The sequence below is a fragment of the Melanostigma gelatinosum genome (genome assembly GCF_949748355.1).
Source record: "Melanostigma gelatinosum genome assembly, chromosome: 4".
Lineage (NCBI taxonomy): Eukaryota > Metazoa > Chordata > Actinopteri > Perciformes > Zoarcidae > Melanostigma > Melanostigma gelatinosum.
The window spans coordinates 24,961,788-24,986,442 of NC_136637.1; the positions used below are offsets into that span (position 1 = coordinate 24,961,788).

At 45.2% G+C, this 24,655-nt stretch overlaps 2 protein-coding genes across 3 annotated transcripts in view; one reads left to right on the forward strand and one right to left on the reverse strand.

The window, feature by feature from the left end:
- The window catches only part of st6galnac5b (ST6 (alpha-N-acetyl-neuraminyl-2,3-beta-galactosyl-1,3)-N-acetylgalactosaminide alpha-2,6-sialyltransferase 5b), a 41,093-nt gene extending 16,642 nt beyond the window's left edge, over nucleotides 1-24,451 (reverse strand). The window contains exon 1 of one of the 2 annotated variants that reach the window (XM_079267627.1): nucleotides 24,157-24,451. Coding sequence is in view for 1 of the 2 variants with exons in the window: in XM_079267626.1 (XP_079123752.1) it covers nucleotides 24,146-24,160 (15 nt within the window). In the remaining variant the exon portion in view is untranslated. Of the gene's footprint in view, nucleotides 1-24,145 lie in introns of both variants that reach the window. The other variant, XM_079267626.1, reaches the window with a different exon arrangement.
- The window catches only part of slc44a5b (solute carrier family 44 member 5b), a 30,136-nt gene continuing 16,219 nt past the window's right edge, over nucleotides 10,739-24,655 (forward strand). The window contains exons 1-2 of the mRNA XM_079267624.1: nucleotides 10,739-10,866; nucleotides 22,850-22,898. Of these exons, the coding sequence (XP_079123750.1) occupies nucleotides 10,830-10,866; nucleotides 22,850-22,898 (86 nt within the window). The 5' untranslated portion in view covers nucleotides 10,739-10,829. The remainder of the gene's footprint in view (nucleotides 10,867-22,849; nucleotides 22,899-24,655) is intronic.

Consider the following 24,655-nt stretch of genomic DNA (forward strand, 5'->3'; position numbering starts at 1 on the left):
CCTAATCGCTTCCTTTTAATGGTGGGACTTGGGGGGATTTCAATTTTTCGGAGTCAGCAGGGCTGATTGCTGTTGCAGCAATTGTAAGCGCTGAAGGAAAAAGACAAAGGGTGATTGTGTTGAGAACATCGCCTTCTGCCTCTAATCATAAAAACTCACTCACTTTGCAAACTGCAAAAGGACAACTGCAGCACAGAGAGAAATTCTCTTTTGTTTCAGAAAGTGGAGAAAGGCAAAATAACAGTTGGAACACAATTCACCTATGGAATGTGTCACTGTCCTTGTTCAGTCCTTGCAGGATTAGTGAACCTTCCTTCTGCTGGCAATGAACAAAGGCTTTGCTCAACTGGTGACATGTGATAGCAGTATAGTTCAGCCCAATTCGGCTTAGACAAAGGTAGATAACACGGTCCCCAACACACACCAACACCATTCGCTGACTTATGCTCTTTTGATTTTTGTATGTTTTATTATGGATTTCATTGATGTTTTATATTGCAGGTTATTTGTTTCTCTTTGTTACTATTACCGGTCTTATGTTACCTAAGAATTTATAAAATGTATTATTGTTATTCACTTCTAAAAATGTGGGAATGCACACAACAGCAGGCACTATGTTTCCAAATAAGGTCCATCTGGCTGTGGTATCATTCTATTAATAGCATCAAAGCCAACTGCATCAGAAGTGATGAACAGAAGTTCAAAAAATACATCACAAATTATGACAGAAACATACAGTAGGACTGATAAACAATCTTTTACATTTCTACATATACCATCATCCATTTCTCCATCCTTTTCTTTTTTGTTATACAATGTTTCACAACCAGACACATTAGCGGATCTCTGGAGGATGCAAATCCCTAGGCCATAAAAGGTTTAAAGCCACTGTCCTATGCCTAAGACAAATGGCTCTTCATTTATCGTATTGCATTTGGCAATAATGTGATCCTGCTTCTCTCCGTGTGCCACCGGCACTGATTCCGCCACATCAACACGTGATCGGTCCCGGGGAAGTCGATCCCTTCTTAATGCCTGGCCTTTGGCTACCTGAGCTCCCATTACTTTTATCGACAGAGCACTGAGAGAGACATCACTTTTCAGATGTCAGTGTGTCATACAAATTACCTGTCCCATTTCTAATCTAATCTTACTTTAAAATGCATGAAATATTTAACATTTTAGATATGATGTCATTAAAAGGGGATAACGCTTGGAGATGTGCAATTATTATTCAGGGAACATCCAGGTTGAGTCCCTTTGGCTGCAGCTGTCACAGATAGAAACATTCTTCTTACTTGGTCTTACTTTGTTGATACTATATGAGAATTGGACCCTGCAGCTCTTGGATCACCCGGTTATTGTGAATCATTGTCAGTCTCTGCTGCCCCATCCTGGTCTTAGTCACTACTCTCAAAACCTATAACCAAGGTGGGCCTGTGTGTGAATACTAATATGGAAAGTACATTGTGACAGCCCCCGGGGTGGCAAGGGGGTTTCACGACAACACGGACCAATAAACACAACCAGTCGGTAGATAAATGGTGCAAGTGAGGTTTTTACTGAATATAGAGAGTGGATAGAGGTAGGATAGACACTCAACAATACACTGTCCGCTTTCCAGAGGGATGGTCGGTGTTCACTTCCACGGTTCGGTGCACAACGGGTATTCCTCATACGGTCCAGGGCGCGGGCAGGAGCAGGGTAGTCGTACAGGCAGGGGTCGGGAGCCGGGCGGGTAGTCAGACGTTCCAGGGTGATCAAGGGGTAAGGCAGTTGTCTCCAATGGGTTTGCTTTTTCTCCGTCTCCTTCCACTCCTACTCTCTCCTAGTTTCCTGTGTCCGGGGCCCTTTTATAGTCCCCTCCTCCTCCTCTGATAGGGTGTGGTCGCTCCCTCGTCTCTCCTCCTCAGGTGTTGCTTGTTGGGCTGATGGTGGTTTGGCGCTCTTTTCCACTCCCTGACATGGGGGCTCCGCCTCCATGTCAGGCAATATCGTCCCTCTACCACTTCTCCTCTGAGGTTGCCCCTCCGGCTGCCACATACCCCCCCCCTTAAATCCGACCTGGGGGGAGGACTGCTCCAGGAACCTAGGGCGTCCCGTCTTGACAGGGCGTCCGCGTTTCCATGAGCGGCCCCGGATCTGTGGACAACAGAGAAAGCATACGGTTGAAGGGATAAAAACCAGCGGGTGACCCGGGCGTTATTGTCTTTTGAACGGGACATCCATACCAGGGGGGCGTGGTCCGTGACCAGGGTAAAGTGTCGTCCCAGCAGATAATATCTCAACTCCCCCAGAGCCCATTTGATGGCCAAACATTCCTTCTCGACCGTGGCGTATCTCGTTTCTCTCGGTAATAATTTTCTGCTTACGTATGTGATCGGGTGCTCCTCTCCATCCCTCAGCTGGGACAGGACGGCACCCACCCCGGTCTCGGAGGCATCCGTCTGTACCACCAACGGTTGCGTAAAGTCCGGGGTCACCAGCACTGGTTCAGAACAGAGTACTTCCTTCAGCTTCTCGAAGGCGTCCTCGGTCTCTGCCGTCCATACGATCCGATCTGGCAGCCGGTTTTTTGTTAGGTCCGTCAGGGGTGCTGCAAGAGCAGAGAACTGGGGAACAAACCGTCGATAGTAGCTAGCTAGCCCAATGAATGCTCGTACCTGTTTCTTTGTGCGGGGGCGGGGCCATTCCCGGATCGCCTCGACTTTCCCTACCTGGGGCTTGACGCAGCCGCGGCCGATGGTGTACCCCAGGTAGTCAGCTTCCCGGAGGCCGAGGCGACATTTCTTGGGGTTGGCTGTCAGCCCCGCCCCTCGCAGAGCTTTCAGGACGGCTTCCAGTCTTTGGAGGTGAGCCCCCCATTCCTCCCCGTGCACGACGATGTCGTCCAGATAGGCTGCCGCGTATTCTCGATGGGGACGTAGTACCTGGTCCATCAGTCTCTGGTACGTGGGGGGGGCTCCGTGGAGACCGAACGGCAGCCTCTTATAGTGGTACAGTCCCATGGGAGTAGTGAAGGCCGTTTTTTCCCTGTCTTCGGGGGCTACTGCCACTTGCCAGTAGCCTTTAGTCAAGTCGAGGGTGGTTATGTATCTGGCCCTCCCGATGCGCTCTATCATCTCGTCCACCCGGGGCATCGGGTAGGCATCGAATTTTGAGATGGCGTTGAGCTGCCTAAAGTCATTGCAGAACCTGACTGAGCCATCGGGTTTCGGAACCAACACTATAGGGCTGCACCACTCGCTCGTCGAGGGTTCGATGATGTCGGCCTCCAGCATACTCTGTACCTCCCTCTCTATCGCCCCCCGGCGGGCTTCGGGGATGCGGTACGGCCTTAGCTTCACCTTCTTCCCGGGCTCGGTGATTATCCGGTGTTGCACCAGTGTGGTGTATCCGGGGTCCGGGGAGAACACGTCCCGGAACCGATCCACCATTTCCCGGACGTCCTGCTTCTGCCGGGGGGTCAACTCTTCTCCCACGGGTACCTCGACTGGCTCCGTTTTTCCTGGGAGGGTAGAGAGAGAGAAACAGAGCATGGCATCCCTACGCACCCATTTCTTGAGCAGGTTCACATGATAAACCTTCGTCGGGTGCCTCCGACCTGGTTGCCGGACTCGGTAGTTTACCGGCCCCAATTTCTCCATCACTTCATACGGCCCCCTCCATCGGGCTAGAAACTTACATTCCGCCGTGGGTACCAGGACCAACACCCGATCCCCTGGGTTAAACACTCGGGGTTGGGTTCCCCGGTTGTACACGCGGGCTTGGGCCGCCTGTGCCTCGGCCATGTGTTCTCGGACGATGGGCCAGAGGGATGCCATCCTCACCCTCATCTCCTCGACGTGGTCCACCATGGTGCGGTAGGGGGAGGGTTGGTGTTCCCAGGCTTCTTTGGCCAGGTCGAGTAGCCCCCGGGGTCGTCGACCGTACAGGAGCTCGAAGGGCGAGAATCCGGTAGATGCCTGGGGCACCTCTCTGATGGAGAACATCAGGAAGGGTAGCAGTTGGTCCCAATTCTTCCCGTCCTGGTCCATGGTTTTTTTCAACATTTTTTCCAGTGTCTGGTTGAATCGTTCTACTAGTCCGTCCGTTTGGGGGTGATACACCGACGTCCTCAGTTGGGTCACCTTCAGCATGCCACACAGATCCTTCATGATCCTAGACATGAACGGGGTTCCTTGGTCGGTGAGAATCTCCTCCGGTATTCCGACCCTGGAAAACAACATCACCAGCTCCCTTGCAATGCCCTTGGTGGCCATAGAGCGTAGGGGAATGGCTTCGGGATACCGGGTGGCGTAATCCACTATCACCAGGATGTACCTGTGTCCCCGGTTGGTCTTGGGTAGTGGCCCCACTAGGTCCATCCCGATCCTGCTGAAGGGGACGGTGATGATCGGCAGGGGCACCAGCGGGTTTCTGTGATGGGGTTGTGGGGCCACTTGTTGACATTCGGGGCAGCTCCGGCAGTAATCCTCCACGGCCTTTTTTATTCCGGGCCAGTGGAACCTGGCCCTCACCCTTTCCAGGGTTTTCTCCACTCCTAGATGGGCACCTAGGATATGGGAGTGGGCTAACTGGAGGACAGAGGGTATGAAAGGACGGGGTACCAGTAACAACCTGAGGGGGGCCCCGTCCCTTATTACTACCTGGTAGAGGAGCCCGTTATAAATGGAGAAATGTGTGGGAGGGAGGTCTCTTACCCCGTCCAGTGGTCGTCCGTCTACGGCGGCCACCTGCCGAAGGGCGTGGGCTAGGTTGGGGTCCTCCAACTGGGCCGTCCCAAACCTCCCTGTGAGGGGCCCGGGTAAGATGGGCTCCTCCGGGTCCTGGGGAAACAGCCCGGCCAGCTCCTCTTCTTCGAGGGAGGGGGTATCTGCCTCCTCGGGGATGGGCGGCGCCTCTCCTTCGGGCTCACTGGGGCTGGAGGGTCCGTCGTTCTCGACGGCTGTGGCATATACGTCCTCGGGGTTGGGTTGGGTGGCCTCCACCAACGCCCGGGCCACGGCACTGGCGACTCCTTCCGATAGGGGATCGGTGGAGATCTCCTCCCCCAGCCCACAGAGGGCTTTCTTCTTGTACTTTCGGTGAGGGGTCGTACCTGGTTTCACCACCAGGCTGCGCCACAGCTCCTGGAACACGGGCAGGTCTCGGCCGACCAGCACCTCTACGGGGAGTCCTTCCACTACTCCTGCAGTGCCGACGTATCTACCCCTCGTCGTGTATATCTCGAGGGCGGTGGTGGGGTATTCGCGGGTCTCCCCATGGATGCACGTGACCGCTCGGGTGCCGGTTAGGAGCGGGTACTGAGCAAACGTAGGTCTCACCAAGGTAATAGCGCTCCCGGAGTCCACCATCGCGGAGGCGTCGCGGCCGTTTACTTTGACCGGGGTGAGGGGCATGTGGTCCTCGTGAGTGGCCCAGCATCCGGTAATCAGTCCGCATGGGCGACTCCCCTCACTGGCCGTGGGCATGGGTGCGTCCTGGCGGTGAGGACATTCCCAGGCGATGTGCCCGATCTCGCCGCAGTGGTAGCACCTCCTCTCTTCCGGTCCAAACGCCGGCCGACGTCGGGGAAAGCCTGGGGGAAAGGAGGGAGACACATAGGTAGTTTCCTCCGTTCTCATCTTTTCTTTGCGGGTGGACCCCTCCACTTTCGGGTTTCTTCCCCCACGCACTAACGCTTGTGCTGCGTGGTAACCCTCCATGATCTCTACCAGTTCCTCGAGGTTGCGGGGGTTTCTCTGGCCGGCCAATTTTTTTGCCTCATACGGGAGGGATCTAAGGAATTTGTCCATGACGACACGATCGGTGGGCGACACCTCGGTTGGCTCTGCGTGCAGCCAGGCCGTCGTAATCCTCTTGATCTCATGCATCTGGGCTCGCGGAGAAAGGGAGGTGTCATATGTCCATTCATGAAATCGTTGTGCCTTTATTAACAGCGTGACCCCGCATCGCTGTAACGCTTCCGCTTTCAACACCCGGAAGTCAACTTTTCCAGCGCGCTCTAAGTCCTGATACGTTACTTGCGTTTCGTTGATCAAAAAGGGGGCTATCAACTCAGCCCAGTGCTCTTCTGGCCATTTTTCCCGGAGTGCCGTTGTCTGGAATATCTGAAAAAACACTTCAACATCGTCAGCTGCCGTCTGCTTGAGAAGGAAGCGCGCTGGGTTGGCTTTCTCCACGGTACGTTGCTCCTGTTGTGTCTGTAACATGCCCTTGATTTCGCTTTGCATCGCCTCCGCGCGTTCGGTTTGTACCTCCATATACTTCTCCATGTGTACTTGCTGTTGGTATTGTTGTTGCTGCTGTGCTTGGAGGATTTGCATTTGTACTTGCATGGCTTGTTCGTGGCGTTTTTGGGTTTCCTGGTTGCTAGCGATTAGCCCCGCTAGCAGCTCTTGAAATGGCACCGGGGTGGCCATGCTTACTGGGTCGGTCGGTCTATCGGTCAGTGTTGCCAGAACCGGACTGTGCCCACATTCTCCACCAAATTGTGACAGCCCCCGGGGTGGCAAGGGGGTTTCACGACAACACGGACCAATAAACACAACCAGTCGGTAGATAAATGGTGCAAGTGAGGTTTTTACTGAATATAGAGAGTGGATAGAGGTAGGATAGACACTCAACAATACACTGTCCGCTTTCCAGAGGGATGGTCGGTGTTCACTTCCACGGTTCGGTGCACAACGGGTATTCCTCATACGGTCCAGGGCGCGGGCAGGAGCAGGGTAGTCGTACAGGCAGGGGTCGGGAGCCGGGCGGGTAGTCAGACGTTCCAGGGTGATCAAGGGGTAAGGCAGTTGTCTCCAATGGGTTTGCTTTTTCTCCGTCTCCTTCCACTCCTACTCTCTCCTAGTTTCCTGTGTCCGGGGCCCTTTTATAGTCCCCTCCTCCTCCTCTGATAGGGTGTGGTCGCTCCCTCGTCTCTCCTCCTCAGGTGTTGCTTGTTGGGCTGATGGTGGTTTGGCGCTCTTTTCCACTCCCTGACATGGGGGCTCCGCCTCCATGTCAGGCAATATCGTCCCTCTACCACTTCTCCTCTGAGGTTGCCCCTCCGGCTGCCACAACATATTAAAGTATATAGCCTACTACACGTAATTCAGTATTATTGAGTGGTTTTTTTTTGTTTTCTGTGACTCAATATTTTAACTCGATCCATTTCAAATAAGTAGTAGTAGTAGTAGTAATAGTAAAGTCAGTTTTTGAAGTAGCAGTAGGAGTAGTACGAGTAGCAGTCGTACTAATAGCTGTAGTAGTATTAGTACTGGTTATTAGTACTGGTAGTAGCAGGAATAGCAGTGTTAGCAGTTGTGGTATAAGTAATAATAGTAGTGGTAGTGGTAGTAATAGCAGTGGTGGTAGTAATAATATTTATGGTAGCAGTAATAGCAGTAGCAGTAGTAGTAATAGTAGCAACAGCAAAAGTTGAAGTAGTAGTAGTAGTAGTAGTAATACTAGAAATATTAGCAGTAGTAGTAGTTGTCGCAGTAATAGTAAGAGCATTCATTATTTCAACAAAAAAGTTTTTGAGCTAATTTTGAGCTAAACGTTTAAATACAGTTAATCCATGAGGCTTTTATTTTGAAAGGGTGGGGCTGGGTGGGGGAGGGAGGGGGAGAGGAGACATAATCATCATGTTTGACACACATAAACAGAGGTTATTAAATGACAGGCTTCATCACAAGCAGTTCAGTTAGAATTCACTCTCTGGGGCTTTTATTTTGAATTGGGGTGTGGGGTGTGGGGTGTGGGCGAGAAGGGGAGAGGAGACAGAATCATAATGTTAGATAAACACAAACCGGTTATTAAATGACAGGCTCATCACAAGCATTTCAGTTAGGATTCATTCTGTGGGGCTTTTATTTTAAAATGGCGTGTGTGTGTGTGGAGGGGGGAAAGATATAGAAATGGGGTACCGTGTTCTGTGGAAGATGTTTTTGAAGCAAAATTTAACATCGGTCTCTATGGGGCAGAAAGTTGGTTTTCCTCTCAATTAACGGCTTCTGTGTCAAATGTGGAAATCTGTGGGATTCCACAGTAATTTTTCTACGACAAGGACACTATTAGCTACTTTTACATCCAGAAAGTATGCATGAAGAGTGAAGATTGTGGACACAGTGGCAAAACACAAATGTTTTTTTCACAAGAATCTCAAGCTGCTCTTCACTCTAGCGGTGACATCACGCACTCTAAACTGCGCAATACACACCCATAATAAAGTCAGAAAAGGGCTGAAAAATCAGACAAGTTAAATTGCTGCAGTTCAAAAAGTTTAAAAGATATCGGAAAGCTGAATTATGCGGCAATAGTTCAGGGTTTTCTCAACATTTGAAAGTTGAAATGGTGTCTGTAGCTGAAAGTATGAGGAAGTTGAAGGATTTGAAAGTTGAAGAAGTTTAAGAGGATTTGAAAATCTTCTCCATAGACATCCCATTCAAAAATAAAGTTGCTGAAAGCTTAATAATTCAAAAAGTTTAAAGGTTAGAAATAGAAAGTCATAGCAGAGATGCGCTGAAGGAGCTGAACATTTTGATAGTTGAACGGTTTCTGTAGCTTAAAAAATGAAGAAGAAGAGTTGCAACGAAAAATGGGGGGGGACGGAAGAAACAGTGGAAGAAAGAAACAGGAATGTTGGGGGGAATTGTTGGAATGCTTAACAGCATTCCAACAATTATACGAGCACTAGGAGAATTCAGCATACAGAACTGCAGAGCAGAATATCTAATGGCCTCTGCTAGTTGCTTACAAATAAAGGAATATTATATTTTTGAGTATAGAGCCTAACAGTAAGGTGGATGCAGTTGTATCAGCCTAATGCACACACTACAGGTGTTTAAAGTCCAGATTGTCATCATTTACAGGCCACAATGTCAAATCCAAGATGTTGCCTGGCATTGCAATTATGTTTTCCTGGTCTGTGTGTCATTGATACAATGCTACGATTGTTTTTTGAGAATAACAAAAGGTGTGGTTCCCAAAAAGATGACAGACTTTTAGGCGAGCCAGGAAGTAAAAATCCATTGTCTTCTTGTACAGGGAAGGTGTGGTTCCCAAAAAGATGACAGACTTTTAGGCGAGCCAGGAAGTAAAAATCCATTGTCTTCTTGTACAGGGAGTTCCCTGTACAAGAAGACAATGGATTTTTACCAGAAAGTAAAACGCCTAAAACGTTTTTAACAAGCTACATCCTTGTTGCATGAGTATACACAAGGAAGCGAACAAGTCGGCGTGATGACATTATTTTGTTTCATTTAGCTTTTATTTTGAAATGGGGTGTGGGGGAGAAGGGGAGAGGAGACAGAATCATAATGTTAGATAAACACAAACCGGTTATTAAATGACAGGCTCATCACAAGCATTTCAGTTAGGATTCATTCTGTGGGGCTTTTATTTAAAAATGGCGTGTGTGTGGGGGGGGGGGGAATCAGAAAAGTTAAATTGCTGCAGTTCAAAAAGTTTAAAAGATATCGGAAAGCTGAATTATGCGGCAATAGTTCAGGGTTTTCTCAACATTTGAAAGTTGAGATGGTGTCTGTAGCTGAAAGTATGAGGAAGTTGAAGGATTTGAAAGTTGAAGAAGTTTAAGAGGATTTGAAAATATTCTCCATAGAGATCCCATTGAAAATAAAAATTGCAAAAAGCTTAATAATTCAAAACGTTTAAAGGTTAGAAATATGAAAAGTCATAGCACCCCTCTGGTGAAAGAGCTGAACATTTTAATAGTTGAACGGTTTCTGTAGCTTAAAATATGAAGGAGAAGAAGAGGTGGGACGGAAGAAATAGAAGTTGAATAAAGATTCGAAGAACAATTGTTGGAATGCTTAACAGCATTCCAACAACAAAGAAACAGGCTAACAATTGTTGGAATGCTTAACAGCATTCCAACAATTACCCAACAATGGACAAACTGTGTTTGAATGAGTAAGTGAGAGCCACTTGAATCACGGAAAAAAATAATGAAACACTGCTTACTGGTGACACATAAAATAATAATGGCTTTAGAGGGCCCATATGTATGTGTGTAATATTTTATTTACCTGTGCACAAAGGATCTGAACCACACACACACAGGTGGGTGTGTAATGTGCTTGATTGACGAGTTGAGTTGAGTTTTGTTGCATCTGTTTAGGTGGGAGAAGTTACACCTTTATCATTGTTATAAGTTAATATAAGGACAAGTGGAAACTCTTTTGTGCAATATATAAGAGAGAGAAAACATGCATTAATGTCACTGTTAAAAATATAGGGGGAGGCAGAGAGACAGCAATATTTGCAATGCCACAGAAAGCTCAGCTGAGGGCAGTGTTTCTCCACCAAACGCCTCACTGTGCAGCTATATATGTCACTGCCTCCTAAAAATACTGCCTGCAATATTGGCTGTATATTATTAATCAACCAAAAGAGGCCTCCTGTAATTCACCGCTCGTATTGCAGACACAGACCGTTTACAAAGCCCTCCGTTGTCTAGCATCGTTGTAAGTCCAACTCATGTTCATGTCAGCGGACAAACTGCACAAAGACGATGTGCTTTAAAATCACACCCAAAACAATGGGGAAAAGAAAATTCAGCAGCAGCAGCAGCCACGGTGCACGTCCCCTTTAAGACCGTTTTGGAATAATTAATGACGTCGCGCTGTAAACACGACTGACGCTCAGCTGCGTGGCCGAAAGCATCCTCCAAGAAGCTCCAGACCTCTCCAGGTTTCCTCCTGTGTTTATTTCCCGACGGGACCGCGCGAAATCCACAAAAATAACCTCGGTTCACCTCGACTCTCATATGCGGTCTCCAAAACCAAGACGACGTCGCATTTGTCCTACTAAGTGCCATGGCTAGAAAGACGGACGTCCCCTCCTCTTACTATGGTGAGTCGGTTCGTCTTTGTTGTAAACGCCAACATGTTTTTTTTATTCTGTACTGTGAATAACGATATGACAACATGATACAAACGGCACGTTATTTAGCCTGAGTGATGTTGTTAACCCATTGCTGTGATTTACAGGGACGTTAGCTATCTTACATTGTCAGTTGTTAACTATTTAGGTGCTATTTAACGGTTAACCGTTGACATCCAATACGTAGCTAGTCAACGTTAACGGTTTTAAACTGCTATTAACGTTCGGATAAGTAGCCTAACGTGTGTGTGTCTTGAATCTGCTTATTTGGCGATAGTTTAACGTTACCTGGTTAACTCCGGTGATATAACGTTATGGTTTATGCCTTTGTGTTGTTTACCTTGTGAATACTCAATAAGTCGTATCACTTTCCTCCTCCACTTGTCATCACTTCATCTTTGTTGTAAATGCAGATATATTGTATAACATTATTGGGTGACGGTTATGACAACATGAAGATATAACGTTATCTCCATAAACGATTGGTCTGCCGATATGTCACCAGATGTATCGTTTTGTCAGGTTATTATTTTAATTGTCAGAATGTAACGTAGTGGAAAATGCCCATCACTATTTCCCAAAGACGATGCCATCAGATGGCATCGTTTTTTTGAATAGGACAAAGAAAAGCAGCTAAGCTAACGTTTATCCTCACACTGAGAAACTGGAATTCGGGCATTTTAGCTTGAAAGACGTCCAACGATGAATTGATATGACATCAAATACGCATTAACGGTAGAATGACGTTTTAAATGGTTGTTTCAGTAAGAGTAGCCTTACGTCTGTTTTAAATCCGTCGCGAGTATTATTCGTGTCCTCTTGTTACCGGAAAGAATTCAATACAATACAGGAAAAAAAATGTCGATTCATTTTTGTTTTTTGACAATCGATTAATAGACTAGTTAATCGTTTAATAACCTCTTTCTGTAGTTTACAGGAACGTTTGCTGACATAGCTCATATTTAGTCAGTTGGCTATTTAACGGTTGACGTCAAATACGTAACTATAACTATAATAATATAGATATAACATATAAATAATAACTATAACTGTTTGTTTTTTTGTAAACGGTTGTGTCGCCTACGTTTCCTGAGTAGGTCAGTCTAATGGCCTTTTCAGAGTGTTTATTATGTTTCCCCTACACATGCTCAAAATTATTTTTGCCTTGTTTTTACATATAAAAAAATGTGCAGTATACTGTTAACAATAAGTATTTTCCTCCACCTCTTCTCGCCACCATTACAACGTTGTAACAATTGCAGTCCAGGTAGTTCTGTTAGTGATGAAGATTCAAAGCAATGTCCTCTGTGAATGGTAATGACAACAAAGGATTTATAGTCTCCATAATATATGTAATACATGAGCAGATCTTCTGTCCATTAGCCGGCCTTAGTAATCATGCTGTTTATCAAAGCAAAAATAATCCTTTATCACCACCAGATGCCGCACAGTGGCTTCCCTCTGAGACAAAGAATCGCTTACACTGGTGATATTTACCACACTGGTGGCTTTCTAGGGTTTGATACTATATTCATTCTTCCACAGATGAAAACAATTGTTCTCTATATTTAGTAATCGTCCATTTAGTCATTGAAAAATAAATATTTTGTCCTTTCACATTCATGTTGTCAGTGTACCGCTGCTCTCAGGCTACTACAGTGTGAAACTAACTAGCTATTGAAACCCAGACTAAGTGATCCACCACACTGACAGGACAATTAATGTCTCCTTTCAATGAGAAATGTCTTTGCAAATATGGCTGTTGTCAAAGAGTGACTCTAATCATGTCTACACTCATCTATTTTCTCAGATTCACCCTAAAGCAAAGGTAGACCAAAAACATGATCAGCTACTCTGTCCGCCCCCAGTTATAGCGCATTATTGATTATTCACCTTTTCATGCTATAATCATTGTCTACAGAGCCTTCCACATCATTGTCAGTTAGATACAAATATCATCCAACTCCAAGTTGTATGTAATACTTACAACCAAAATGTCTGTCAGGGAGGCTTTAGATAGAGTAGCAATATATAGAGTAGGTCTGCTCCTGACTGTCTCCCACATGCTGACCCCGAATGTCCCTCAGCCCTCATGACCACAGCACTCTGCCAATCACTACTGCAACCTGTCATCTGTGGTAGAGTCTCACTGCTCTCGGCAGACATGCAGCTCACCACCGGGGCCTTCAAACCCTATCACCATAAACCTGACACTAGAGATTATGTGTCGGGTAAAGTCAACATCTTAGCGCAGGTTTAGAGTGAGTGTATCATTATTATTTTTATATGCATTACTTGGATGCAGGGTGTGCATCATTACAGAGGATAATACAATACATATACCTGCATTATCTTCTCTTGTGTCAACTCGAGTGCTATTCTCCAGAGAATTACATTGAATACACTGAGACAGTTTAATTAAGGAACATAATTTTGCCTAACAGCATCCACTGACCTAGCTAGCGGAGCATTGGCTGGAGTTATGGGGCCTCACTGTGTTTAGGTCAGCGGCTTTATGTTATTGGCTCCCTGGTGCTTTCGTTCCATCAGCTATAGCTCGGCAAAAGAGCAATTCAGAAAAATGTTGGTCTCACAGCTGAGCATAGAACGAGAAGACACATTTACATCAGCATACTCTACCCCGTAGTGTTGACAAATTAGATTGGAAAACTTTTTTTGCAATTGCTGGTAATGTACCCAAGGTTTCTGGCTTTCTGTAGTGGTTTACTTCTGTTATTCCCAAAGGAAGTGGATGGTTCTAGTTTATTATTTCCAGTTCAGCTGGTTGGATAGATCTTGTCCAACTTGCCAAACTGTGTGTCAGTTGATTCTGATGTCCGTTCCGCAGAATCAAAGAAAAAGGCTTTTCGTTCTAGACCTGCCACATTGCAGTGACACTCAGACACCCGTTTCTTTATGAACAGTAGCCACAAGGCGTGTTTTGTAGAAGAATTGGGTTTTTCTCAACAGGAAAACCTCTTACTCTCTTAAAAGTGATGAGTGATTTTCTAAGAAATGAGGAAACCACTAACCGAAGCAGACGTTATGATGACATCAACATTGAGTTATCGCCTCTCTCTAACATATTATATTGTTGGATTTTTTGAACATAATTACATGCCCTCATAAAAGCAGCGAAAAACAAGTGAGCACTAATGAGTTGAGCCGTGTGTTTAAGCAGCTGCTTAAAAACACAACTACCTGCCATCCCATCATTCACGTTCAGCCGTTTGAGCCAGATTGAAGTGCTAGTATATTATATAACTATGTAGCAAGTGTTCAGTGGGCATATTCTGTCCTGCCGAACTGTTCAGTCAGTCATAAAAGAAGGAAATAGCTCATAATCATTCTGCGACAGGTTTGTAAGTAACAATTTAGATACGAGTTCCATTCACCACAGAAAGTGTTGAGTCGGGCACACTGTTAATTAACAAATTTCTCGCATGGGCAGCTTCCCTAAACGCTGCATTTTCATACAGAGTCAATGACGGAAAGCTGAGCGCCCCGCTTCAGAATCAAGCATTCACAGCCTCTTCCTGTGAAAGTGCAGTCAGAGAAGGTTGTGGCTCAAATGGCCTAGTTTGCGCCCAGGACTACGGTAAGTACCATCATGGGCTTCTTAAGTGTCACTGTCCTCTGCAAACACTCTGACTCCAGTGTGCTCCTACGCGTTTTATTAGTCTTCACGGAATATCTGCTCATTATTTTTAACAAGGTTATGTTCTTCTGCTACACTAATTTCATGTGTCTTTTCTCAATAGATTGCAAAGTCAGTGCCTGCGAGTATATATTATTCACACTAATGATAGGGTGAGTCAGTAAATAATTGTCAGATTCACTTCTGCACAGCACTGGATGGGGATTTGTTCAAGTCCGTGAAAATGGGCCATTTTAAGCTGTGAAGCGACTTTCTAGGCGACAGCAAGGAGACTTTTAAATTTCCCATTTGCAGTACAAATACAGTCAGTGTTTGTTTATGACTAGGAGGCTAAGTGACATTGGCAGTGATTTATGAAACACAAGCCAAAGATACACCGGAAAACGAGTGAGAGATAAAGCTACCTTCATGCTAGACACGTAGGTGTTGAGTCTCGGGTGCACAGGGAGACTCGAAATTACTTTTGATAGGTTTAATCTGCTAAATGATGCAGCTAGCGTGATCAAACCAAATGCATCATTATCCTAAGAACAAAAGAGACATGATGTTCTGATGTTGCAAACATGCTTTTTTCTTTGCACAGGTGAGGGTCTTGCATTGCACCCTACAGGTTTGCTTCGATAAATCAGGGATTTAGTGTTGTTGATGCTAATCTGAGTTTAATGTGAGCAGACTGCTGAAAGGCAGAGGTTCAGAGGAACACAGACAGTGAAGTGATGTTAAAGGCAGTGTTGGTAATCATCATCAAAAAACAGTATTCATATTTTTATTGAAATTGTCATTACATCCTGACAGATTAATCAATTATTCAAATGCTTAAATCAGGTATATATGGCTGTTGCAGGACTGTAATAAGCCCGTCCAATCATTTCAGTCAGCAAGAAGGGCTACCTGTCTACCTGCCTACCTGTACCTGCCTACCTGTACCTGCCTACCTGTCTGCGCGTATTCTGCCCGTGTACTCACTGTTTGTCACATACTAACAATAGCCATGTTTGTTGTTTCTGTTCATTATGATAATTTTGGGGGAGTGGCTTCAGACAGAGGCCTGACATGGTTGTCAGTGGGGCCGACTTTGCCACTTTCTTGCTAGATTTAGCAACTTTTGGAGCTATCGTTGATCGGTACTTTCATCAGAAAAGAGTTTGCATCACTGGGCTAGGTTTTTCAGTTAGATGTTTTTGAAAAATCAAGCTCAGTCTTGCTAGTTTCTCAAGATAACCAACCCTGCCTTTCATATTGATCAAATGAAGACATTGGCCCTATTTCTACCTCCCAGGAGAAATCTGTATTGAATAACTAGTTGCATAAATCCATTAAATTACATAAGTGCATTCACATTTCGTGCAAAGAATCCAGATTCAGATTCTGTGATGTGCTGTGACACATATATATATGTACTTATTTAAAGCCAGTCAGTGAGAGATTCTCTTTGTGGACTTAAATTTAATTTGTGTGAAGTGTTGCTTACACGTGATGCCCTTCAGCTTTCTGCTAGTTGTTGTTGGGCCCAAAGTGGACACATTTGAATCAAATGTGCAATTGAAAACAGTGCTATGGAAATATGCTCATTCTCCATGAAATGTGCAATTGCAAAGTCTCATTACTCCTACCATTATGAATCTTGGCCCAGATACATCTTGCCTCACATAAAAGTTTAATGTTCAAAGGGAGATACGGATTTTTCTGTGTTAACATACACGGCAAAAAAATCCTCATGGTAATTGGTCGTTTAGATCCTGGACATCTTGTTTTCCTAAAACACAGAAATAGATCTGGCTACAGGGTGAGATATTTTACAGTAATCTGTTTTCAGTGCAGATTAATTTGAACATACTTTTGTGAGAAGCGAGCTGCCTTATCTTGTCGTGGTTTTTCACGATGTCAACACTAATACCTGAGGAAGTTGTGTACAAGAGACAAGTCTTGAATACTGAGTATGAGAGAGGATTTGGGCATTTGCAGTGGTGGGTAGATGGCATATTTGGTTGTCAAGATGAGGGACATCCTCTTCTGTTTAAGTCTTTATGAATCCAGGCCAAAGCCAGTTGAGCCTGTTACTGATCCACAGTAGCAGGAGCGAGCCTGGTTTCACAGGAACACTGGGCTGCCACTGAAATGCCTGGAGGCTCCCACAGAAGTAACCAAGGTCACAAAGCCCCAGCCACAATACCCTGCCACTTCTCCGCTCAGAGCGGCAGGCTAGCTGTCAGCGGCTGACACGCTCGGATGCTAACTCCTCTCTTGGGGGTCGAATCCCAGCCTGGATCCCACAATCCTCTGTTTCCGTGTCTTAGCCTGCCTCTGAACATATGCACCGTAAACACTGTTCATGCACAGATAGGAGTTAACCCGTGGGCTACCAAAACCAGACATGCCAAGTACTCCTTGAGCATCTGCTAATAGTTGAGAGGATCCCAGGGGACTCTGCTAAGTCAAACCTAAACCAGAGATCTGGATGCTGTTGTCTTGTTCCAATAAGGAGACAAGCACTTGAAAGGTTGTACTGTTGTCCAGTGTGGGGGGGGGGGGGAGATGTTTTTGGATACAGAAGGGTGCTGGAAGAAAGCCAGAGAAAAAGAGTGTTTGTGTGTATTATCTCTCTACATTTCTAACATTATGAAAATGGGGGAGCCATCTGGAGCTTTTTAACTGCTTTGATTACTTCGGCTCAGTTTTGTGTGGGAGACTTCCTTGATCATAATGCGGTTCCCAAAAGTCAATGTGTGTAGTTTCTCTTAGTGTAGTGTAGTTGGGGTTAGCTGGATGTGAGAGAAACATGAACACTGCTAAATTAGAAATACAAACTACAGTCAAAGCCACGTCACGGATGTTGCTTTCCTCTCTGGATTGGCAGAAGCCAGTGCTTTCATCAATTATGAATGAACATACTGTATACAGCTTACAGGGTGTGCCTGCCCTGCTGAGCAACATCATTATGCAGAATTTTTAACATTTCTATTTTTACTTATTTGTAGCTGGATCTAAGACCAATGTAGCTTTAACAGGAGTGCGAACTCGCAGCACTCCACTCTCTCCAGGTCTTAGAAATGTTTGTTCATCAGCAGAGTGACGACAACAAAAAAAGTCCTTCCCTAAAGGCCCCTCTGACCCAGCCCATGTAGAGCACCTGCAGTGTTCGAGCTGTTTGCCTGACCACGGTATGAAAGAGGCCTGTGTTGGACAGTGGGGGCCTGGGCACACTGGTGCCTGTGTCTGCCCGTGTTCATGTGTCTGTGGACTGGACGAGCTGGGAAACGCTGGGGGGGGGGCGTGGAAACGGGCTGGAGAAAGTAAAGAAAGTTTTACTGTGGAGGGTGTGATTACATCACTGTACCGTGTGGTTAACATTCCTACCATTTTATATTTGACAATGATGTGCTTTCAATTTTTTACTTGGATTTTAAGATTTCTATAGTTGCCGTATAGGCTGCAGGTTTGTTCTCGCATTATCAGATCTCACAGTATCTGCAGTGAAGTTTGCCACACTAAGTATAAATTATGTGACTCGGTAGATAATCCCCGAGCAGTCTACTAACCTTATGATGAAGTGAGCTGCTGGAAATAAGTGTGCAGTTTAGCGATGAACTGCTTCTGTGACTTTCCGTTGAAGGTTTATCTCTCCGGCCTGGGTTGTTATTTTTTTCCTGCACAGGCACTCAGAAGTTGATTGTCAGCAGTCAATCCAGCACATACTTTAGAATCCGTCTGACAGGAGGCACGGACTTCAAATTGAGGCTTTCTCGCACAGAGCTTTTATTAAACCTCTGTTGGAAGAAGGCATTTTATCACAAAATGTGTGTGTCACAGACTTATTTTACGCTGTTCCGGTCCTCACCACTGTAAACTGATCCATAGATCTTGTTGCTATGGCAGACTTGCTGCAAATGGAATTTCGGAGCGAAGATTAGTGCCAAAGCCTTTTGTCTGATCCTGATGTGTAATTCCTCACCCAGTCCAGCCTCATTGCCTCGGAGCCTCTGATTACCACCATCACTGTTGTGTTGTGCGTAAATCTTTCGGTCACAGCAGGACACGTGTCATTATTCAACACTCTTGTCATTAGAGGAGAACCAGCAGTTGGTGGAGCTGACAGTGACTCCGGCCGTCCCAGTGCAGCATGCCTGCCAGGCTTTTTCCGAATGTTGTTGACCACAGAGCCCTCTCTCAGCCTGACTACAGCCAGCGGCACACATCCAGTGCACCGCCCTCGTCTCCTGCGCCGGCACACTGCAGTGCGGTCTAAACAGCCGTCACCTAATGCAGCGCCTGCTTGTATCCGGGCATCACTGGTGGTTCTCACCACTCTCTCTCAATCCTTCATTAAAATCTGTATTGTGGGACAACAGCCTGGCGTAAGGCGTCAAGCTGATGTAGCTAATTTTATCTTTGCTGAATCAGCACAATCTCTATCACCTGAATGTTATTGTGTTAGAGTGAAGGGGGTATGTAGTCCTCCAGAATGTTTTAGTATGCTGTACACTATACTACAATATGTTTTTCCTGTCGGGGGAGTATGCAACAATCGCATAATAGTTTTTGAATTCCCTCCGTCATACTGTATTGACAGGATGACATATAGTGGACATTGGCGCGGGAACCATGCTGCTTGCAAATGTATCCTGCTTGCTCCACAACTCCAAAACAGTCTGCCGATCAAGAAAGCACACATGACTCTGGATCAAGCTCTGCTCCCTGACAGTCACTGCACCACAATCCGTCCTCTCACCACTGGCTCTCCTTGATCTCGGTGTGATTCAACTTGCACTCACCATATGGACTTACTTGTTTGTGTCAACAATGTCTCCCGCACTGTGGAGACCTTATGTTTTGATTGTTCACACAACCGAGGAGGATCAATGAAATTATTTTTTTTAACATCCATTTAAATTCAGCTTACGCTGGGCCCCCGTCTAGTACCCAGCTCCGGATCTCGTTCACCCCCAGCAGCTGCATCTCTAATTAGCTCTGATGTGAGTTAATGTGATGCAACCTGCTGGCCGTGTGGGTGTAGCAACAACCACTGGGATACAAAACAATTGGAGGCAACTTCCGGCACAACACAGTGGAATAGCTTACTCTGTCAGTACATCATGCACAGATGCTGATACAGGGTTGTAAGAGTATGTGATTTTCACGGTAGTATAACAGTATTTCTCTCGTTTTTTTCATTACGGTAGGTAAACAAATACAAGTCAAAGTCAAATTGGTATGAAGCTGTTTTTAGTTTCAATGGTTAAATTGAATGCAAGTTGGGATGCTTGACCATGGTTCTTGACATTTGACGCACTTTAATTGCCCTGTAGTAGTTGGTTTGTCAGCAGCATGGTTCACTATTGTATGTATTGTATGGTTCACTATTGTATGTATATTGTATGAAACTATTTTTTATGTGTATGATGCATCATCTGTGAAAACATCTTTGAGCCCTTCAATGTGTAGGTAATTTGAAATAGAGTGTAGCATCCTCTTAGATCCAGAGCTAGCGCTCTGCGAATGCTGCAGTGAGCACCTGGTCCGGTGACATCGTGTCCTTGGCTGAGGACTTCACACACTTAACCCAGAACATCTCACATTTATAGACCTGGAACACCACTAAAGTGAGTGGCTTTCAGTGACAGCCAAACAGATGGCTAGGCACACTCATGGGGTTTTTAACAGCAAGGGCAAAAGAGAAAAAAAAGCACATAGAGCCTCTGGTATCGAGGCTAGCCGCTCACGCTGCTGCCATGACAAAGAGCTGAAATGGTCATTATCACACCTACAGTGCATTTAAGGAATTTCCTCATGATCTAATATCTGCACATAGCCCCATGCAGTCATGAGACCAGCTAGCCGTGATCTTTGACACATGCAGTTCTCCATCTGCCATAATTCTTGCTCCATTATACAGAAATGTGACAATTACTCACCGAGATTCAAGTACATTTCCAGTCCAGCGCATTTGTTGTTGCTGCTGACTCTGCATCTTAAGGGCACCAGGGTTGTTGGTTAGTGAAACTGTTGTCACTTTTCCTGACATTATTTTACTGTTGGCCCAGCAATTTGGCATCTCTATCCTTCTGAAAGTTTATACTTTCACACATGCAAATGTGTGTAACATCCGCCTTAACTTCATGCAGGAATATTAGCTTTAGAAACCTTGTTTGCCACCATAGCCAGACGATTGTGGTAACTTCACTCAGTCACTATGGGATGTGTAGCTGGAGCAGCCTCCAGGCTTTACTGTGCTCAGTTATTCTAGGCAGAGACTTTGGGGGGGGGGGGGGTGCATACATGTATTGTATTATAAGGTTTCTCATTATGCAAGTGGTGTCCAGTCCAGGCATTATACAATTTAAAAAATGATCTTTAAACAGAAGAGACGTTTTTTAGTTTTAGTTAACTTCTGTTGAGTGTAATTCTTTTAGTTTCATGAAAGAGATGTTTCTCTGGTTTTTGCATTTACTGTATTTGGACTTTTACTGACCTTTTTATGGGCAGACCAAGGAAAGCCAATACAGTGTTGTAGTGCAGGCTAAAAAGACGTTTAGTGGAGGTGTGAATGGTATCGACATCACAATAATGTCACCATTTGGCAGAGACTGGTTTAGTTCATCTGGTGAATAAATGTGTTTTTCTGTTGTAAAATAATGACTTTTTTGCCGAAGCATAGCCAGTGCATTACAGGAGACAACTTTGTGTTTTGGAGTTTATTTCCAAAAAATAAGTATACATTTTGTCCAGTAAAGTGATGAAATCATCATGTTCACCTTATCCAATGAACGGAAAGTGAATTATGCGATGTTAATTTTGTGTATCGTCTGTGATGCTTTAATGTGAAGCGAGAGAGGATGAGGTGCGTTTGATTTCCATCCATGCCAAAAATAAATCAAATATTGAATAATAATATCTAAGACATTAGCTACAGTATACCTAATGAATATATCTAGTTTATTACTCAGTGTACACCATGGAGAGCTGCATGCTGCGTTCAAAGACAGTGGCCTGTTCAATCCTGTGAAAGTTGCTCACTGTTCAGAATGAGCTTCATTTTCAGGCTGCTTTTGTGGATTTCGAGCTCGCCATAGTTCAACGTTGAGCATGTGCAATAGTGAGCATACCCGGAGATGTTAAAAATAAAGATCTAAATTTCTAAAACATTACATTGCTATGTAAAAACGTGCGGAGCTAACAGAGTATGCTGCTTTTGCTTTTTAATGGTTGTAACAGTGAATAGAGCTACCTGTCTTTAACAGTGTTGTTCCTTCATTTCATTGTCTTCTGTCTAGATTACCAGATGATGTGGTGGTTCACTTTCACACTGAGATCTGTAGGATAAAAAATGTGCTCACTGTTTTACAACCACAGCACACACACACTCTTGTTCCAGAATAAACTACACTGGCCAAGTTGAGTGTAGTGGAAGATAATAGTTTTTGCATATTTGCGGAGATCTATGGGATGGAGGCGTAAGCTCAATCAATTACAGCCAATACTTGTTATTAGGATACATTCACTGTTGGCTTTGGTCTTTGCGTTGTATTTTCTGATAGAAATAACAGGGTTATGTGCTTGTTAAATTCAGGACTCATTACATTTGACAGTACAGTCAGAAGATGATTTGTACGTGGTACAGTCTACTCATTCCTCACACTCTCAGAAGCGGGGCTGAGTTGTACGTCTCTCGACAGGATGAATGGGCTGATGGGAGATTGGCCCACTCATGCTGCCCCTAAGTCTGCCCCAGCTGCTTGGAGATATTACGCTCCATGTGTGGTGATTAATAGGTCCTCAGTCACGTCAGACTCAGTTTCAACTGGGCTAGAGACGACTTGGGCACCAAAGAAGAAGCCAGTGATGAATGCAAATGCTTCTTCATACCTGCAGGAGCACCCAGTGGGAGTTACCCCCTCGGGTGACTGATGGTGTTTGTGACATTGGTTCAGTATTCGCTTTGCTGGGTCAAATGGGGAATCCTCACTGTGACCCATATATATGCTGTTTGGCTTCGGCCTTATAGTTGTTCAAATGATTTATCATATTTCTGTGTGAGCTACATTGTTTTGGCTTTATCTTAGCATGCTCATCCCTCATCACCGCAGTCCTGCTGCGAGACCTGAACTGTGAAGTGGCCTCGTAAGGTTTTACTGGCCAGTTAAATAGAACAGCAGGTTAACTTTACTCGTATAGTATATGGTGTCCAATGCTGTGAAATGTTGCTCATAACCATTTGGATATGTTATTCACTCTGTCAGTGAGTTTTATTTTTGTTCTGTTTGATTCTAATCTCACCCTACTCTGCTTTTCTTATAGGTGAGCCGCGCAAGTATGACCCAAACTTCAGAGGGCCGGTTCATAACAGGTACTACACATACGTACATGTTGCATCTAACAAATATAGAATAATACTTTCCATGCACAATTATGTCACTGCGTTACAAATGTGTTTTGAGATATGTCGGCAGAAATCACAGACAGATATCTCAATACTGAAATCACTTAAAAACTATAAGTGTATGTGCATACTACTAGGGCTTTGTAAGAAAATGTGTTTGTTTTTTTTATTCCGGTGGCGGGAACCCTTTTAACTATTTGTCACTGTCTTCCGTGTACATTGATTTTGTTCATTGTATAATCCTTTTGGTACAAGCCCAAGTCGGAGTGCTGATAGATTGATCATTCGCCATGCCGCGTTAATAAAGATTGAGGCCGAGTGCTGGCAGCTCTCTCCACTCCACCACACAGATCAATGGCCATAAGTCAAGCTGGTGGCTGGAGTTAGCCCAATGACACACACTATTAACCAGCCAGATACACCCAAACAGATGTAGTCCACACATCACCGGGGCCATTGCATCGAGGTGTCGCCTGTCTTTCAACCAGAAGCATGGGAGCACTTCTCCTGATGAACTAGAGCCTGCTGTCTGCCTAGTGAGGGCTACGATTCTATAAGGAGATGTCTTTGAATCACATGAAATTGGCAACTTGTTTGATACTTTAGGCACTTGAAAGTGAGCTCTCATATGCCAAAAAAAATGGACAGTGATGGTGCTTTACAGATGCGATCACAGATTCACAGAATCACAGACTTATCAACTGTCGATTGACAATCGTCCCTCTCAAAAATGAGGATATTTAAAATGAAGTCTGCATTTTATGACGGATGATTTCCGAGCACAATGAAGAGCAGGATTGTGCAATAAAGCAAAAAACCCTCCGAGGGGTTCGCCTCAGGCTTTTTTGATGACTCAGTCATTTTCTGAGGTAAAGTATCTCTTATCTCTTTTATGTTCAATGTGAGTTTGGCAGGCTGCTGTGAAGGCATGTTTCAGTCCTCCTGTGTCTCTTTATCCAGCCCTTCTCCAGCCCATTCCACTGCTACAGCTGGGTGAAGGCGCCACGGATGCTTTGATGTTTCTGTGGCTCAGAGGCTCTTCTTAATGAGAACGGGGAGAGAACCGACTCTGTGGTCGTCTTGTTTTCATGAAGTAATCTGTGGTTATTGAGCAGTCCTCTAAACCTAAAGGACATATACGTGTAGTGGGACAACATAATACACAGATATAATCTGTGCCCAAAATATACACTGAGGAGCGACAACTGCACAACCGTGGTTATACTCATGTTTCGATGCCGAGTCGGCTCGGTTGGAGCTGGATTTCAAAGGTGCGATGAAAAAGTTATTTTGGAGTTGTTAGGAGCGAAAGTCTGGCCAGACCCTCCGGCTCCTCCTGCTCGCCCAACGGAGTCCGTTCAGCGATCCTTCAGGCTCAGTACAAAGTCTTTAGGGCTGCCGTGTCCATTCGTTGTTCGGTTGTTAAAGTCAAGCAGTGGGGAGAGGAAAAATCTCCGTCTTTCAATTTGTCCACGAATGGCAATCTTCTTTCCGTGAGCAGAGACGGAGTCCTCCGATTCGTCTGTTGCGCGATGTCCCGTATCTTCTTGGAGCACTTGCGTGGCTCTCGTGTTGAAATCCCAGCTTGCAGCTCGCAAGCATCTCTTTTTATTGTCATTTTGGGCTATCTGTTTGCTTGTGCAATCAGCTTTCGGCCGCGTGTCCGATTACTGGACCTCCGCCCTAAACATCTGTTATGATCTCACTCCTCGGCCCCCTCCTTC